We start from the raw sequence: 18,117 nt of genomic DNA, 5'->3' as shown, positions 1-18,117 counted from the left end.
TTCCCGAGAACAGAATCAAAATCAAAATCATTTACATTATCAAACATGTTTCTTATTTTTTTTTGTTCGGAAAACAGAAACAGAAAAATAGAAGCATTACTAATCATACCCTAAGAGGCAGTTTCCTGAATTAGCCAAGAGAGCCCAGGCACGAGCTTGTCTCCCGCCCGCCACCTCTGCCTGCCAAAGCCACCGCAGCCCGCCGCTCGATTCCGACAAAGTTTGGCCATCGAAACGTGTTCGGAAGCCGCTGCCCATTTTCCTTCTCCTTTGCGTGCGTTCCTCTTTGTGGAACGCCTCTCTCTCTCTCTCGCCTCCCTTTGTTGCTCTGTCTCTACTGGGCAAAAAGAAGCAAGCCCCGCACTTTCTTTTCGATTTTGCATTTTGTATTTTTCTCTTTTCTTCTTTGAATTTTTTTCCTTTTTTTTATTTTGTTTCTCGTCTCTTTATTTTGCTGGCTGGGCCGGGCCCCACATAGGCAGTCAAAATTGTCATTTAATGATTACGGCTTTTGGCAAATTTCTGGCAGACGTTGGAAAATGATGCTCCTCTCGTTATTCTCTCGATAAACTCGCGTGTAGAGAATGTGTATCCAAGATCTCTGGAGTTCGGCCCCAGAAAGCGATGCCGGGGCTGAACGTCGGCGATCTGGACTTTGAACGCACTGATTCCCAACTTTACCATCTGTCGAACAGGGTCGGATTTGGACCCAAAAAAAAAAAAAAAGAACAGGGTCATCGGACAAGGTGGTCTCTTCTTCGTAATGTGGTGGTGGGTAGTGGTCGGTGGGCAGGTGGTGGTCGGCGGGCAGGTGGTGGTCGGCAAGCATCAGCGGTGGCAGGTGATTGCAATGGGGGTAAGTGGGCTGTGGGCAATGGTAAGTGGGCTGTGGGCAATGGTAAGTGGGCGGTGGGCGGTGGGCAGCGGTAGGGGTGGGCGGCGGCCAGCATCAACAGTTGTGGGTAGCGGTAGTCGGCAGCCTGTGACCCAACCTAAATACGATGATGACTTAACTTTTTTACGGGCCAAAAATGGATTACGATATATGGGTTTTAGGTGTAACCTATTTTTTATTTATCATATTTGCTTTAATTTTTTGACCCATTTTTATTAGACCCTCTAAAAGCTAATAACCTATTTATATAAAATATGAGTAAAAAATGAGTCATGGATCCATATTGACATCTCTAATAGCGTCTTTCAAAATCTACATGAGATCTAATGGCATCTTAAATTTTCTGTCATCGGATGCTTAAAACCTTTTTATTCGAAGAAACTTGGCAAATGTGTGTAACCTTCCCAATTCAAGAACATCTCATTGGCATGGCGGGCCATCGTTGAAAGATGCCGCGGCTTGCTTTATGATCATAACAAGGATATACTGAAAAATTCACAAATTAGTATGTTCGCAAGTGATCTTTGCTTGGAAATAATTCCAAAGGTTTTTAAGAGATCGAAAGAAAAATCACCACCAAAAATTATAAACTATACTCATTGTGATTCATTTATCCCAAATTTTTTATTATGACATCAAAAATTTCAAACTTTTATCCGTGTAACACATTTAACCTAAATTTTTTTGTGATACCAAAAATCTCAAACTTGTACCACCTCAAATTATTTTTTTGTAACACTAAAAATCCCAAATTTATAGACATGTGACACATTTACTCTAATTTTTTATGTAAATGTGTCAAATAGGTACGAGTTTAGGATTTTTAGGGTCATAAAAAAAAGTTTGGGTTAAATTGTCAAATGGGTACAAGTTTAGAGTAAATATATCACATGGGTGAACGTTTGGAGATTTTTTGTGTCACAAAAAAATTTAGGATATATGTGTCATAATGAGCATATTTTAGGATTTTGGTGTTTTTTTCCCAAATCGGAATTGTCATAGTGAGATGTTGCCCAAGTGGAAATAGATGTGAATTCAGGGATCGCGTGTGCAATTTTCGTGACTTAGCGATTCCAACGATCAGCTCAACGCAACGAATGAGACCCCGAAGCCCGGTCGATTCAGAAACTCGCTCGGCAATTTCAGTTCTTCGCTTTCCTCTCTGTCTGTCTCTCTTCTCACCAGCAATCGATTCGGCTGGCATTGGTGCACTCGAGAGATGGGTCTCAGCAGATGCGTCATGAGCGTTCTCTCCATTACGCTTCTCGTGCTCTTTTTGGCTCTCGGTAACCCCTCTCTCTCTCTCTCTCTCTCTCCTCTAGATCTGATGAGCAACACAAGCATGCAAATGTGATCATGTTGCGCCTGATTGAGCGTTGCGATGTCCCAACTCGCAGCTAATGCCAAGACCCGCGACGTGACGGATTTGCAGATCGGCGTGAAGGTGAACCCCTCCGCAACTCTGCGTCGCTCCGCTTGTTCGTCGTTTTCTCTTAATGGGTTTTAGCTTATTGTCAAAGATCGGATCTTCTTGTAGAGAAACATGCTCTGCTTTGTGTCTTATTCGCTTTTGCAGACGCTTCACGGCATGGGTTTTGTGCTGTAAATAAAGGCCGCTTCTTTTTGCCTTGTATTCGTGTGAGAAGGCAATGCGAGGTCATCGAATTGATAGTTTCCCGTTTTCTTGTGCCGGTCATTTGCACGAGAGGAAATCAAGACCTGACTTTTAAGGGTGTGAGATTTTCACATTAGGTTTGTGTTTAGGTGTGCCAATCACTCGGAACAAAATCTAGGTTCTGTCCTGAATAGGGAATTACAATCTCTTCGTTGTGCTCTTTTGCTGTCCTCCAGAGATGTGAACTAGGATTTTTGATATTATTGGTCAAGTGGTTCTGTCATTATAGCTACTTAAGTTTTCTCTTAGGTCCTGGGTTTACATGGTAGAAAACTAAATACCAATGTTATCTCTCTTTGCTTGGCTAAGAGCATGTAGAGTGATGACTTAGCTAGAGTGAGGTTAATTGGCCTCCTGTCCCTGGATATGCACTGCATATGGTACCCGAGTTCCATTTGGGTTCTTTCTTCTATCCTCAACTGAGAATTTATGTAAGTTCATTTGCAGCCTTGCTTGCTTGTATAAATGCCACTACTACAGGAGTGAGGCTGTTTGTTTCTTTATTGATTTGTTATAAATGACACAATGGCATGGTTTGTCCAACTGTCTACCTGTTGGAGTTGTCCCTCTTGTTTTAGTTTCTGCTAAACGACATGTATGAAGATGATGTAGTTTTGCGGACTTTATTCATGTAAATGCTCCACTGCAGAGTACATTGAGATGCATTAATTTGGAATTTGGGTTAGGTTTGATGCTAATGGTTTCACCAATCAAATCATAACATTAGTTTGTGTTTGATTTATATGGTTATCCTGATGAGTTAAGTGAAAGAAGAACTATAGCACTTCATTGATCAGGGGGGAAAACCGATATCATTTTTACGATATGAACTAACACTTTGCAGGAGAAGCATTTATTATTTCATGATTCTGCATGGCGCAAACTACTAACCTGTTATTGAGATGTCTTAATTTGATAGTTTGGTACTTGAACTTTTGTTTTCGTCTGTACAGTACAAGCCAGAAAAATGTGATGTCCAGGCTCACAAAGGTGATAGAGTCAAAGTACACTATCGGGTAAATTTTTGCTTCATTCAGGCCTTTCCTTTGTGTATGTGCAGTTAGTCCAAGTACTTGATCTGTATGGAAAATCCGAATATAAGGACTGTGTCAAGTTGTTTAATTTGAGCAATTCCATTCTTGGCTATCGTTAGTAAGTGATGACTCTGGTGATTGTTGGCAGGGAAAGCTGACTGATGGAACTGTTTTCGACTCCAGTTTTGAAAGAGGTGATCCCATTGAATTCGAGCTTGGAAGTGGTCAAGTAATAAAAGGTCAGTGGTGTTCTGTCAGATGTGAACCTTATATTAGCTTTAAAATTTATTCCCTCTTATGTACAAACTCCTTTCCAGATAGCTTAACGCATCTGATCAGACTACTGATATTATAAGCTCTCCAGAGTCATTCGTACTTTTATGCAAATATTTGTTTTCTTTTAGTACTCTTAATGATATAAGTGCGATTAGTCCCTAAATGAAAATTAACTGGACAAATTCTATTAACTAAGATCTATTGTTGGGCTAGCGGGAAGCATCTTATCTTACTTTCTGCACCCTAAATTGGTGACCAAAGTTCTCAACTATCAGAAGAGGGGTGGTAATCCTATTACTTGTCTTGCGTGGAGCCAAGGCCTGATCTCCATGTCCTTATGAAACTTGAAGTTATTTAGAGAGCACTCGAACCTCATTGTGGCCGCTGTATCTTTCTTTTTGTGTCGGTAGATTAGTGGATAATGGTCACTAACTATCTGAGTTTCTTTGCTTTTATGCAGGATGGGACCAGGGACTATTGGGTATGTGTGTCGGTGAGAAGAGAAAGCTTAAAATTCCTGCAAAACTTGGCTATGGAGCCCAGGGTTCACCACCGACTATACCTGGTAGGAATTTTCCTCTGTCCTCTCTTGTTTAGACTATCTTGCCAATATGGTGCTGAGCTTTAGCATGACAAGTAATTGACCTTTGAGAGTCATAAACAATTTTTTTTAGGTAACTTGGGAGAAAACTACTTAGATATAGAAACAAATACTTTGAACGAAACAGATATCTTCTCATGCTTATTTTTTCCCTTTAATGTGGCTCAGTAAATGCTGGAGGATTATTGTTGATGATATTCCCTCAATGATGTCTTCTTGAACTAAATATCATCGTCTAGCATCGTAAATAGTTGCATATGTTCACAGACTTGATGTTTGCATATCTTCATGCATTCTTTACAAAATATTCAACCTGAAACTTGAGCGTGAATTGTACTAGGTGGAGCAACACTCATCTTCGACACTGAGCTTGTTTCTGTGAACGGAAAGCCACTTCCTGATGCAACCGTGGATGACAGTGAGCTATAGATGGGTTTGTTTTCCTGTCAAGAGCTTTAGCAAACCTCCCCCCTTTCGTTTCTTTATGGTAGCCTTTTCATCTTGCTCAACTAGAAAACAACGAGCTTTGCCTTCAGCTTATAGCTACCAAGTTGGTTTTAGCTCTTACAGGTTGTACTTCCATAATTTCATTTTCGAGCTGCCGAGAGTATAGCTATTTTATTTTACTAGACAGTTCCGGCGCTCCTTCATTCCCTTCCTCTATGCTAACTACGTGCACACAATATGTATCTTGGTTCTGTGCATGTCCATTGGGGGCAGGTAATTAGGATTACCGAGTGCATAAGAAGGATGCATACGTGGTATTGTTGATTAGTTCACACCTCTTTTTCCTGATTTCGACAAGTAATTGTATGCCCTTTAGTTGTACCGAAAACCTCCTGGAGGACAAAGTAGAATCTTCCAATATTCTAGGCATCTTCTAGGTACGGGAAGACTTGAAACTTTGGAGACTGCAGCATGACTGGACTGAAACATTGTGCTGCTTCTTCATGGGTTGATGGTGTGGACTGGTATAGGGATGAGGATCATCGGTTATTCATAGTCAAACATTTGCCCTTTTCTCTTACAAGTTAGTGGCCCCAACCGAGCTGAGCTTGTCCGATCCAAAGAAGACGACCGAGAAGTGAAGGCCCCGGCATACTGTGCAATCTTCACACTATGAGGATCTGCGAAATGTGTTATATGCATGGAGAATTGCAAATGAGCTGTTGATGCGTAAATTCCAAAAAAATCGGAGATTTGAGATTGTCCAGTTGTGTTAGGTTGCTAAAAATCTCGGGTGAAAGTCAATGTTCAATCGTGACTTGTGAGTTCAAATCTTGATGAATGTAACTTTCTCGACACCACTTTCGACGACCTCTTGCTCGGTTGAGGTTGCAAAGAGATTAGTAGGGTGGTCCAAGAGGATTGAATGTCTTGTATCAAAAGAAGATTTTGCGATGTGCAAATCCATGTACATGAAACAATTGCAATCCGATATAACATCTTTAGAACTATGAGTGGGGGATTCATAAGAAAGATAATTCCATCAACACGTATTAATACGGTGTAAGTTGAATATTCGCTTTCGATTTAAAGAGGCATCTGTCGTTTTTTAATTGATATCCAATTCCAAAATCCACAAAAACAATATAAAAGATTTGAAGGGTATGTTTACTAAAAGTCTTAAAACTTGTTAGCAATGTGCAATTGAGTCTAAAAATACGCAAAAAGTATAATAGAGTCTTAAAACTTATCAAATTGGTGCAATCGAGTCATACTATTAATTCCGTTTAATTTGGCTATCGAAAAATGCTGACGTGATTTTTTAAATGTTTTCTCCTTCCTATGTGGCGATGACGTGGCTAAAACGACGTAATTTTAGTTTGAATCTAATTTTTAGTATAAATTTTATTTAAATTAATTTTAAAATAAGATAACAAAAATAAATAACATAAGCATATTAGTGACGAGGGGCTCTACAGCCCTTGCCACCGCTGCCCCACCACCATCGAGAATGGCCAACGGTGGTGGGGAAGTGGTCGTTGGGCCCCGGCCAAGGCCCGGCGACCCTCGCCGACCAATGGCTAGGGCCGCGGCCCTCATCCAAATGGGACAGAGGGTCGCCGGCCCCCGCCTTCTACGTTGTGACACTTGCCTTTGGCCGCCATGTCCGAGGCTAGTCAGGCGGTGCCGGAGCTTCAACTAGGGAGCATGAAGTAATTCCGGTCTTACACGAGCTCATCTTCGTTGGCCACGAACAGGATGAACTCCTCATAATATAGCGACTCGGCGTTGCACACGCAAAGCCCGAAGAAGATGAGGAGCTCTCAGATTATAGGACTTGCGAGACTCTGATCAGGATGTTGTATTCATGCAATTCGCCGTTGATGGGGATCACTCCAGCCGCATGTTGTAGTCTTCCAAGTTTCTTTCTTCTTCTTTTTAGCTTATTTTTTAAATTAATTTAAATAAAAATTATATTAAAAATCAGATACAGACCAAAACGTTTGTCGTTTTAATCACATGATCGCCACGTAAGAGAGATAAAATATTAAAAAAAAGAAGCCACGTTAGCATTTTTCATTAGCCAAATTGAACGGAGTTAACGAAATGACTCGATTGTATTAATTTGACAAGTTTTAAGATTCAATTTTATTTTTTGTAAGTTTTAAGATTCAATTGTACTTTTGTGACAAGTTTTAAGACTTCTAGTGAATATATTCCAAGATCATATGTTTCAAATATTGACTCGTTAATTAAATTCTATTAATAAATACTTGATCCTATTGAGATTTGACAGAAAGCTTGTATTTTTTAGGCATTATAATTGAGTAAAATGTAATTATTTTACTAATCAAAAGATCTTCAAAAAAAAAAAAAAAGTTCTCCTATAATCATCGAAACGATTTCATTTATGAATATGACATGAGAAGAGGCGGACGGGAAAAACTGCTTATTTACATATATGGTGACCAATAAAGGGCATGGTGATATTGTATGGGTAAAATGACGATAATGCCCTCATCACAGTAAAGCACCCTATAAGATGCAGGTGATGGACGTAGCTAGGGTTTTGGTAAGTGAAGCCGAGAAGCAGAGTGCAGAGAAGCCCCGCCGCCACTCAGCCAAAAATGGGTGAGATCTTCAACCTCCTTCTCCCTCCCTCCCTCACGTCGCCATTGAATCGTCGCTTTTTCTGCCATTTGGTTCTGTGGATTTGGTCCTCAATGTCGCGTTTCGGTGGCGCTCGCTTCGTGACGCAGGTATCTCTCGGGACTCCATGCACAAGAGGCGGGCCACTGGTGGCAAGAAGAAGGCCTGGAGGAAAAAGCGAAAGTAACTCTCTCGTTCGCTCTTTCGCTCGATCTTCATCCTCGTGTCTTCATTTGTATATTCGCTTCCTGACTTGAGCTAGTTCTTAGTTTGCTTCTCCTGGTCGGAATGTGTTTTAGTTCTCCGAACGGGTCTATGGCCTTTGGTCGGTTGCGGGGATTTGGCGTTAGGGTAGCGGAAAAATGCACAGTGCGAATTGGGGGTTGATAATTTATCTGTTTCTGGTTTCTTATTTCCTTTTTAGCGGGCACGCTTCAATTAATTGAGTGCGAATTGGGGTTGATAATTGCTTGGTTTCTGCCTGCTCGGATGATTCTCGGTCTCTTCTGATAAATATGGTGGGAGATGTTTTGTTGTCGCTCTGCTAGTCTAGGATACCTAAATGGTAATCAGTGCCATTGAATTTCGGCTTGTGTAGCCAGAGGATGTAGTACCACTCTTTATGGGTCACACCAGCCTCATTTGTGGCATGATCATTAATCCATCATGAAGGTTGAGTTTCAGTGTCCTGTTCTTTCTCAAACCCATTAGTTGAGGGGAATTTGAGATGGTGCTTTGTCAACTTTTGCTTTGGTCGTAGATTATTTGAGCATTGTGAGGTTGTTCATTTCGCTCCGCGTGAAAGAAGGGAACGTGTGTCATTGGCCTTTCTGCAAGACCATGTGGTTGCCGAGTGTCATGCTAGGAGACAAACTTATTGCTAGTATATTGCTCAGGATCTTGTCGTAAGAAGTCACATGTACTTTGAAAATAGTGAGATATTGCAGATCAATTCTTCATGGATATTGTCGTCCTGTTCAAGAAAGCATTCATACTTATTTCATTTTTCGTTGCTGCTTTATGAAGGTACGAGTTGGGTCGTCAGCCAGCCAACACAAAAATTTCAAGCAACAAAACAGTGAGGAGAATCCGTGTGAGAGGAGGCAATGTCAAGTGGAGAGCCCTGAGACTGGACACAGGGAATTACTCATGGGGTAGCGAGGCTGTCACCCGCAAGACCCGTATCCTTGATGTGGTCTACAATGCCTCGAACAACGAGCTTGTGAGAACACAGACCCTGGTAAAGAGTGCAATTGTTCAGGTTGATGCGGCTCCATTTAAACAGTGGTACCTCCAGCATTATGGTGTCGAGATTGGTAGGAAGAAGAAGACAGCTGCCAAGAAAGAAGCTACTGAGGTAATATAAGATCTTATTTCTGAACTATATCCCAATTGGAAGGCTCTAAATTCTGAAAAAAATTATACAAGATGATCTACAATGCCATATTTCTGAAAAATTCAAGAACTCATTTATCTATTTACATGTATGTGATGGTTTCTTGAATTGGTGAAATGACAGGAGGGCGAAGAGCCTGCGGAGGAAACAAAGAAGAGCGCTCATGTCTTGAGGAAGCTTGAGAAGCGCCAGAATGACCGTAAACTTGATCCACACATCGAAGAACAATTTGGATCTGGTAGGTTGATGGCTTGCATTTCTTCCCGACCAGGTCAATGTGGCAGAGCTGATGGGTAAGTGCATAATGTTCACGTGGTTGATTTACCTATGGGTTTAGTTTCTTCATGCTTCAAATCCTTTATCCATTTACGCCCTACTTCAGGTATATTCTGGAGGGAAAAGAGCTGGAATTCTACATGAAGAAGATCCAGAGGAAGAAGGGCAAGGCGGGAGCTGGTGCAGCTTGAGTGTACCATTTTTATTGTTTTTCTCTACCATTTTGAAGAGCTTGTTTTGGATTATAATTTTTTTGATCCCTTCTTCCGGAACTGCTAAGTTGAGGCCTCTGTGGCCAAAATGTCATTTTTGTAGCTTGTCTTTCAGACTATGAGATTACTATTCTCTTGCGCCACCAATGCTGTTGCTTAAAGACATTGACAAATACTTGCATGAGGAAATCGTCTAAAAGAAACAAAATGATGGAAGTGACGTAATTAGAACTGGAAGAGGTTTACTTTTCTCTACTATGTATCTTCTCTAGCACTGGACCTTTCTTCTCGATCCTCTCTGTTTTGCCGAACTTTTTATTACATGGTACTTTGTGATAACTAGAGCAGATTCAACCTGGATGAAAGTTAGGTCGTGTTTATCTAGCATTGCGGCATTAGGGGGTGAAAGGTGTCGATAGTGATGGTGTTGACTTAAGTGAGTGTAGGTTTTGCGGATTATGGTGATGGTGAACCCATCGGACTGTCCTTTTTCCCGATTACGGTAGCTTGCGACAAACTACCGCATTGCAACATTAGGGAGATGAAAGGTGTCGATGATGATGGTCCACTTCAGTAATGGGACTCCATAACAGTGTCCTTTCCGGCTCCTCCCGATTCTACTGCAGAGCCTGTGTTGATAGTGGGTCCAAGATTGTCTCCAACTTTAGACCTAATTTGATACTTGTACCTCAGAAGTTTGACTCGCGTTTGTCTCTGAAGTTCTATTTTTCTTCTCATATCACGCCACGGCCTTGGAAATCATGCTCTGTTCTGATCATCTGATTTGTAGAATACATATTCCTGAAAGAAATTGGCCCGTGTGGACCTCCACCATTTTAACCAAATGACATTATCTTGGCACATTCTCAAGTCAGTATGAATTAACTGTAGAGGTGGTGAAATTAAATATGGAAATATCTTATTTATACGAGTCGATGGAATTTCGGTCAAATCCGACCTTGGTCGAACTTCTGGGGGCAAATTAGAACTAGGTCATCAAAAGCAGAAGTTGACCTTGAATTTAGGTCTTAAATCAAGAGCAATCTGTAATGTTGCCTTCTAAGTATAGAAATAACAGTAACGAAAGAGTTCTTGCAGCTTGTGGCGTCCTAAATTAGTTTGTAGTTAGAGCGTATATACACGAGGCAAGCCAACGTTGCTGAAAGCCATTAGGAGAAACATTACCTAACATGAAAATGTCAAATGCCATGAAAGAGTTATCTTTCTTTCGCTAGGAAAATGCCAATGGAAAGTTAAAAATCTTATATGCTTCAACTCCTGATTACCTTTCCACCCCCCAAAAAAAATAAAAAAACACCTCCTGATTACCTCCCTATCAAGTTTTGCTATGGGTGGTGGAATACCTTCTGGCTTGTGTCTATAACAAGACTTAGGTAAATTTCAGTGAGATGTCGGCTAGAAAAGTAGAGAGAATCAGTAATGTCATCACAGCCTTGGCATGAGCACCAAATGGGCAAAACTTTCATAAGTCCGGAATGCAGACTCCAATATGTTAATCCATTTTTGCTTTCTCAGGGACAAGCAGCACAAGCGGGAAAAGTAGTAGACAAAAGTACGTTGAAAACATACAAGAGATATTTCACAGCCGAAAAAAAGTATGTCTAACTATCCATTGATAACACAGAGAAGTTTGAGAAGCAAAAGCTTTCCAGAATGTGGTACATAGATTACCAAATGACAAATTGAAAGAATTTCAAATGTATAATCTGAAAGTGCCTTCCTCAATCTATGCAGTCCGCTGACTCTACAACAAACTGAACTGAACAATTAACTCAAAGCAAAAAATCACTCTCTCCGCAACTTCCAATTCTTAATCCGACCTTGGGGAGTCGTCAGACAAAACGTAGCTGATTGACAACTACAATGGTACAGTAGTCCCTTGGTCACGGATAAATAATTGATCCACAAGGTGACCCAATCACAAAGCAATGCACTTTTGTCTTTTAGCGGTGAAAGCGGGCACTAATTGCCACAGCTCCATATCAGAGCAAAAAATTGGATAAAAACTTGGGCAAGCGAGCTAACCGGTAATAAATAGGTAGAGCCTCTGCAACTTAAGAAAAAAATCAGCTAACCTGCTCTCCAATCAAATCGAGGCCAACAACTAGGAAACTTATACCTTGAAACAAAAGAAAGTAGAAATGAATTCCCTGAGCAGACAACAAGCTTCTAACAGCTGCCGTCAATAGAATAAGTGCAAGACCAAGCTCCTTCCTGTACAGCCGATTTCTACTATGTTTTCCAGCTTTCTTTGTCATCTCCATCTTATTCAGCTCAACAAGGCCAGATTCTGATGACGACCTGTGGAGACTCGAAGTCTCCAACAGAGGATCAGATTCTTTTTCACTAAAGGAAACTAGGTCGGCCTCTGATGATCTTCCCAACTTTTTTGTAACTATCCACTCATAAGAGCTTCCAAATTTGAGCAGTCCAGATATCATGGCATTGAATTTGGTGACGGACATGGTGTTTTCAAAAAGAAGGTAAGGAACTATAAATGGAAAAGACCGAGGAGCTGGAAGGATGTTTAAAATGGACATAACCCCAGGAACATAACAAACTACCCAAGCTGGCAGCTGAGCTTCTGGCAGAAACATGGTCAGCGGGAGAATGATGCAGAAAAGAGTGAATGAATAAAAGGGCAAGATAAGCTTCCGTAGAAGGAAGAAAAGAAATATAAGGTTGGCTTTCTTGGCCAAGGACACCTGAAATGAAAAGGAGATATGGTTTGAGCAACAAAGATAAAACAGGAAAGAACACAAACGAAAAAGACGGTGCTTGGTTGTGAAGGTAGACCACTATACTGTCCTTCTATGGGGACACTAATAGGTGAAATTATCTGTGTATGCAAAAATTTCTCACCGAAGTGCTATGATATGCACTTTCCCTTGACAGCTACAGATACTTTAAAGCAATAATAGACATGCCAACCAATCATCATCTAAGTGGATATTAGTGACTGTAGCATTGAGTTAGCTCCTAAACTGGTTGTGCAAAACCGAAATGGTTTTGGGGTCCATGAAATGTTCCTGGCTTTAATGACTATCAAGACCTCCCCACTGACACTGCCTATAAGCGCAACGTGCACTACCATCAAAAGTTTGGAGACATAGTTTCAAAGTAGATCCTCTTTAGAACGAATGGCCCAACATCCTCAAACAATCTTTAAAATTTTGAATTCAAAATTTGTTTCTGGTCATTCATAATTGCTTTGAGATACCTTCCAACAGTCTTCTAGTCTCTAATCTTTTCTGAACTACGAGAATAGATGCAATTTGATGACCTTACCTTTGAACGGAGTACATCAAAGAAGCACATTCGAAACAATTGCATAGGACCAGAATGCCAGCGGTGCTGCTGTTTTTTGTATGCCTCATAAGATTCTGGAAGTTCACAAAGACACTGCACAAAGACATTGAAAGATGAACATAATGTATGGCATGATAAGTACAAGAAGTTTGAAGTCAACCACAACCCACCTTAACATCATTCAAATAAATGAATTTCCATCCACAAAGGTGAGCACGAACAGCTATGTCCATGTCTTCAACAGTTGTTCGTTCCAGCCAGCCACCACATTCCTCCAGTGCTTTAATTCTCCATACACCAGCAGTCCCATTAAAGCCAAAGAAGTTGATAAACACTCCATTAACTTGTTGTTCAACTTCAAAGTGAAATGACAGATTTATGTTCTGCAATCTCGTAAGCAAGTTCTCATCTTTGTTTACAAATGCCCACCTTGTCTGGACCAATGCTAGATCATCATTCCCCTTGAAGAGAAAATAATAATTTCTAATCAGATACCGGAAGTGCAAATCATTAAGTTTTTTTTTTTTTTAAACTAAGCAAATCATTAAGTTGACAAACTTCCCACACTTAAAATTTTGATTTACTGACAGCTGAAAGGTAGCAACCAAAGTCAAACTTCTTTCTTACACTTAAAATTATGCGATGTTTTCCTTATTTCGCCAAGCTTCCTTTAGGAATTTGTCCAATCAATCTTTACCTTCAGCACAACATACCCAACAGACCACTTTAACTATGCATTGGCTTTCATAAAAGATTGTTGCAAATAGTTACCTTAAAGTAAGGAATGGTCTTTTTCAAGAAATCTGGTCCTGGCTGGAAATCTGCATCGAAAATTGCCACGAATTCATAATCTTTCACATAGTCGCAGCTCATTGCTGATTTGAGATTTCCTGCCTTGTATCCTGTGCGTATAAGACGATGGCGGTAGACTATCCGCACACCTCTCTGTTGCCACTTCTGAACTTCCGATTTGATCAGAAGTTGAACATCTAAATCATCGGAATCATCAAGAACCTGCACAAGCATTCTTTCCCTTGGCCAGTCTTGTATGCATACTGCTGCAATAGATTGTTGATAAACCTGTTGGAAACCCAATGAGAGAATACATTGGTAGCAGTACTTTTGTACTGAGATACGGAAAGTGGAACAGTATACAATCAAAAGGATCTGCAAAAACTGAAAGATAAGACCATTTCATGCAATCTGTCTCACAACCAGCTTCACCGGCAATGCTATATAAAGATTAAGTTTTAAACAACCAAGCATCCATTATCTACTCCATTATGGCCAGAGAAAGCATGAATTGTCCGTCTTGCTTATCTTAAAGGAGCAGGCACAGTAATCACAACACTTAAAAGGTAAACAATCAATCTGGGACGAAGGGTAATGACTCTTAGCCCATTCTTTTGCCAAATTCTGCAATACATGTGTGGCTTTTCCCAAGAAAAATTACTTTATCTAATCAACTTATGCAGCTCGAACCCACTCAGCCTATTAGTCCATGAAAATTGACCCAATTTCATTCAAAGAGTCAGAGCTTTTAAAGCCGAAGTGCCAAAGAAACAGTGAAAAGTTCAAATTTCCAGCAAAATAGATGCTAAACTTACCCCTTACGAAAGAAAATGTAAACGCAAAATGTTGTAATTTAACTTGAGTCAACATGATAGTTAGTGAAGAATTGTCCAGTTATTAATTGATCACAACAATGAATCTTATTAGTTTGTTCTTAAGTGAAAAATTATCAAATAAAATTAGTCAAAAACTGTTAGTCAAATAAAACATGGCTAGATTTAATTATAATAACTAACTAATTTTGCCCTTGTCATGCCATTGTCATCAAATGGTTTTTGTCGAACTTCATTTCTTCATTGTGAGCAGGCCTTATGTAGATTCTTAAACTAAATAAATTTAAACAAATACTTAAGTAACGAATTAACAAACATCTTAGACATATCAAATTCGGCTCATTTCTTCACTTGTAAGTTCTAAAAGATGATATCAACCAATGAAATGCATATCACTAATTAAGCTTTTTCAGCAGGACAAAAAATAATACCATAATTCATTAACTCTTTAATTTTTTATATGATCATATTGACCCCCCTGAAAAATCTTTCTAGCTTCGTCACTGCAATCAGAACCACAACAATTCAGCAATTTTGATGCAGTCAAAATTTATGTCAATGCTACTTATCAGAGAAGTAAAGGGAACTGTCTGTTCAAGTATATTGGTATTAATCAGTATACCATCCAATGTAATCTAAAGTCAGAATCGAGAACATCCTGAAGAAATACATCAGTGCACAAAGAGAAGATCATATGTGCAAGTGATTGCTATATCCCCACAAGTAAACTAACTGTTGCTTCGACCCAAAAAAAAAAAAAAATCTGTTGCATTTCCACTCAGCAAGTAGCTTCCTCGCACATTCCATTCCCAAAAAATTAAATATCGTCTCACTCATTCATGGAAAATTGGCAATTGAGTGAAAACGACGGACGCTGCTAAAAGTAAGTCACTCAGAAAACAGAAGGTAAATGCTGCTGCTTAAAATAGGGCATCAAGAACCCAGGAACAGGCCTTCACTAGCGGTAACCGGAATAGACCGTCTTACAATCTCCACACAAGCATGACAAACACGCAGTGCAGAAGCTCGCTGAATGACTGAAAGTCAATATTTTCTTACCAACACCTAATCAGATATTCAAAGAAATCCTAAAGAGGCTTTCATTTTCAATAATGAGGAAATTCGCCTCTACCCTCTTGCCTAGTCATCTCCCCCTCCCCCAAATAGAGGAAAAAGGAAATGACAAAAGGAAAAAAAATGGAAAAGGAAAGAAAAAAATTTACGAAGTCAAGTTGAAAATCCACCGAAACAGATAGAATGCATATTCGTGTTGAAGTCTTGCCAAACTTATTTGGAAAAATGTCCGGTATATTGTATAACTTACTCATCACAAGTTCACAACTGTGGAGGGTTCTAGTTTATCTACATCTATCCCAATGAGCCGTTGATCAACTATTGCATCCTAATCTTAAGGTAAGCATGAATGTCAAGAAGTATGGAGTGACCTTAACATGATGTCAACTATTGCATCCTAATCTTAAGGTAAGTATGAATGTCGAGCACAAAGTTTTCATGCTTTTGATAACTAAAGCCCTATACCCAAGGTATACCACACAGCTAGACAGAGTTCTTGAGTTTGACTAATCGACAGTTTGAAGTTGCATAATTGAACTTTGAATTCTCAAACGGCATATCTGAAACTGCCAATGCTCTAGTAAATGCCGTAATTCCAGAACGCTCAAAATGAATACAAAACCAGACTGGAATCACCACTTAACTCCCGCACCATTTCACCAACAGTAACGTGTGAATCAAAGTCAGCGTCTCAGGAGAGAAGAAAGAAACCTACATCTTCTTACCTCCCTCTCGTTGCACATGGGAATCTGCACCAACACCATGGGATACACCACATCCCCACTTTCACTCTCCAAATCTCCCTTCTTCTCGTAATCAATGGACGCTACCGGCTTTATCCCCCTAATTTTGATCCAAAGGCAGCCCAAAACCAACACCACTCGATCCACGGACTGTATCAGAAACAGCACAATACACACATTGGTCAAACTCTGCAACGGCGGCGCCAAATACTTAGCCCTAATCTCGAGCCAATTCGCGTAAACCAACTCCACGTATCCCAAAACCTCCTTCGACCCAACCGAGGGCGGGCTAAAATGCCACCCCTTGTAATACGCCAGCAGCTCGAACCCTAACAGCGCCAGAACGAGGATCAGAAAGAACCTGATAATCCGGTACAGCCGCGACGACGAGGAGTCCGCGGCCGAGGCGGCGATCCTCCGGTTCGCAGTGCGTAGGATCGAGACCAAGGAACTGGCGGCGGAGGCAACGAGGGAGGTGATCTGCTGGAACCGGAGGAGGCAGACCCAGGACAGCTGGCGGGCGCTGCGGGCTCGGGACTTCTCCACCGCCTGATCGGACCGGGGGGTCCGGATCTCGACGGAGACGAGGGGGTCGCCGGCGCTGGTGGAGGGGCCGTCGGAGGAGGAGGAGGAGGAGGAGAGGTCGAGGTTGCGCTCGCGCTGCTGGTTCCACCATTCCTGGAACTCACGGTTCGGTGCTCGAGACATAGCGTGAGGGCGGGAAGCGAGGGTTTTCAGAGGCACATTCCCGCCAATCAGATCTCGGGCGCGGGCATGATCACAGCACGGTCTCGCCCGGATAGAGCGCGAGCAGCAGCGGTGCGCGGGATCCGGAGATTGGGTCGGCAAGGACGATGAAGACGACGTCAGTTGGTGGGGGAAGAAATGGGAGGTTCCATTGGGTCTGGATGGGGATTTGAAGGGTCGAGCCGGACATGGACATGTGCTAGTGCACTCTCTCTCTCTCTCTCTCTCTCTCTCTCACTGACCCAAACGAACAAATTAGACCCAAAGAAAAAAAGAAAAAAATAATACCATTAAAGAAGAAGATTGAAGAAGATTGAAGAAGAAGAAGAAGAGGGAGAAGGAGGAGAGAGAGTGGCGGTGGATCCCAGGGACTGGAGCTAATGGCGGATTTACGGGGAGTCGTGTGGTTGATGTTGAAGTCGTCAGCCGCTGCTGTGTGGAGGCTTTGTGGTTTCTGGCGCGTGACGCTCCCTCCCCGTCCTTCGCGCGTCCCCCATTGGACAGCAGCCCGCGTCGATTCGTGTCGAGTGACCGCTGGGCATTGATGAAGTAGTGCTAGTGATGATCGATTCCTGCGAAGTTTTTACAGGGCGAAAAGGATACGACCACCAACACCTTCAACTGTCAAAAAAAAAAAAAAACAGATAGGTGAAGAAGACGACATGGTTGGTTGCAGCTTCTCATCGCCTACGTTAGCAAAATAAATGAAACATGAATTTTCACGAAGCCCTCTTATGATGACGATGATGATCATTGGCTGACTTAGGCTGCTTTTGATTAAGGTTTTTCTGGGAAACCCCTTTGGGGAAACAGGGGGAATGTTAAAGGGTTTGGTGTGGTTCGTGAAATAATGAGACTACTTACAAAGTATTTTCTTTTAAAAATAGCCATTTGTATCGATTATAACAATGAATAAGTTATCAAAATTTTCGCCATTGATAAAGATATTTATACACAAGTTGTTGATGATAATAAAATATTTTTATTGATTAATTATTTCGACAAGCCATATTAGCGATTATTTTTTGGAAATATGTTTTCTAAAATTATCTATTTTTTCCGAAACAAACCGAGCTAAATTAAACGGTTTTTGCTTTAAAGATTGTTTGGAAAAAATTACACTTATAAAGGACTTTT

At 41.0% G+C, this 18,117-nt stretch overlaps 3 protein-coding genes across 4 annotated transcripts; 2 read left to right on the top strand and 1 right to left on the bottom strand.

The window, feature by feature from the left end:
• The first annotated feature begins 2,015 nt into the window (after positions 1-2,015).
• Positions 2,016-5,117, top strand: LOC115753302 (FK506-binding protein 2). Its single transcript, XM_030691855.2, has 6 exons — positions 2,016-2,181; positions 2,293-2,339; positions 3,524-3,586; positions 3,753-3,843; positions 4,341-4,445; positions 4,822-5,117. Exons 1-6 carry the CDS (start codon positions 2,115-2,117, stop codon positions 4,908-4,910), a joined length of 462 nt encoding a protein of 153 aa, XP_030547715.1. The 5' UTR covers positions 2,016-2,114; the 3' UTR covers positions 4,911-5,117.
• A 2,337-nt stretch (positions 5,118-7,454) lies between these two features.
• On the top strand, positions 7,455-9,600 carry LOC115753321 (40S ribosomal protein S8-like). The gene is made up of 5 exons (XM_030691890.2): positions 7,455-7,559; positions 7,688-7,760; positions 8,604-8,934; positions 9,097-9,266; positions 9,356-9,600. Exons 1-5 carry the CDS (start codon positions 7,556-7,558, stop codon positions 9,438-9,440), a joined length of 663 nt encoding a protein of 220 aa, XP_030547750.1. The 5' UTR covers positions 7,455-7,555; the 3' UTR covers positions 9,441-9,600.
• Positions 9,601-11,059: 1,459 nt separating this feature from the next.
• LOC115753334 (probable xyloglucan glycosyltransferase 6) lies at positions 11,060-17,287 on the bottom strand. Of its 2 annotated transcripts, XM_048276182.1 has the most exons (6): positions 16,595-17,287; positions 16,216-16,383; positions 13,563-13,871; positions 12,962-13,252; positions 12,771-12,884; positions 11,060-12,187 (listed from the first exon to the last, which is right to left on the bottom strand). In XM_048276182.1, exons 1-6 carry the CDS (start codon positions 16,907-16,909, stop codon positions 11,549-11,551), a joined length of 1,836 nt encoding a protein of 611 aa, XP_048132139.1. In that variant the 5' UTR covers positions 16,910-17,287; the 3' UTR covers positions 11,060-11,548. The 2 variants fall into 2 exon arrangements, with proteins under 2 accessions (XP_048132139.1, XP_048132137.1); XM_048276180.1 differs by having other exon boundaries at positions 16,216-17,287.
• Between the last annotated feature and the right edge of the window lie 830 nt (positions 17,288-18,117).

The sequence above is a fragment of the Rhodamnia argentea genome, chromosome 1 (genome assembly GCF_020921035.1).
Source record: "Rhodamnia argentea isolate NSW1041297 chromosome 1, ASM2092103v1, whole genome shotgun sequence".
In the NCBI taxonomy this organism is placed as follows: domain Eukaryota; kingdom Viridiplantae; phylum Streptophyta; class Magnoliopsida; order Myrtales; family Myrtaceae; genus Rhodamnia; species Rhodamnia argentea.
Note: the sequence above shows the minus strand (reverse complement) of the source record. Positions and strands in the feature narration are given on the sequence as shown.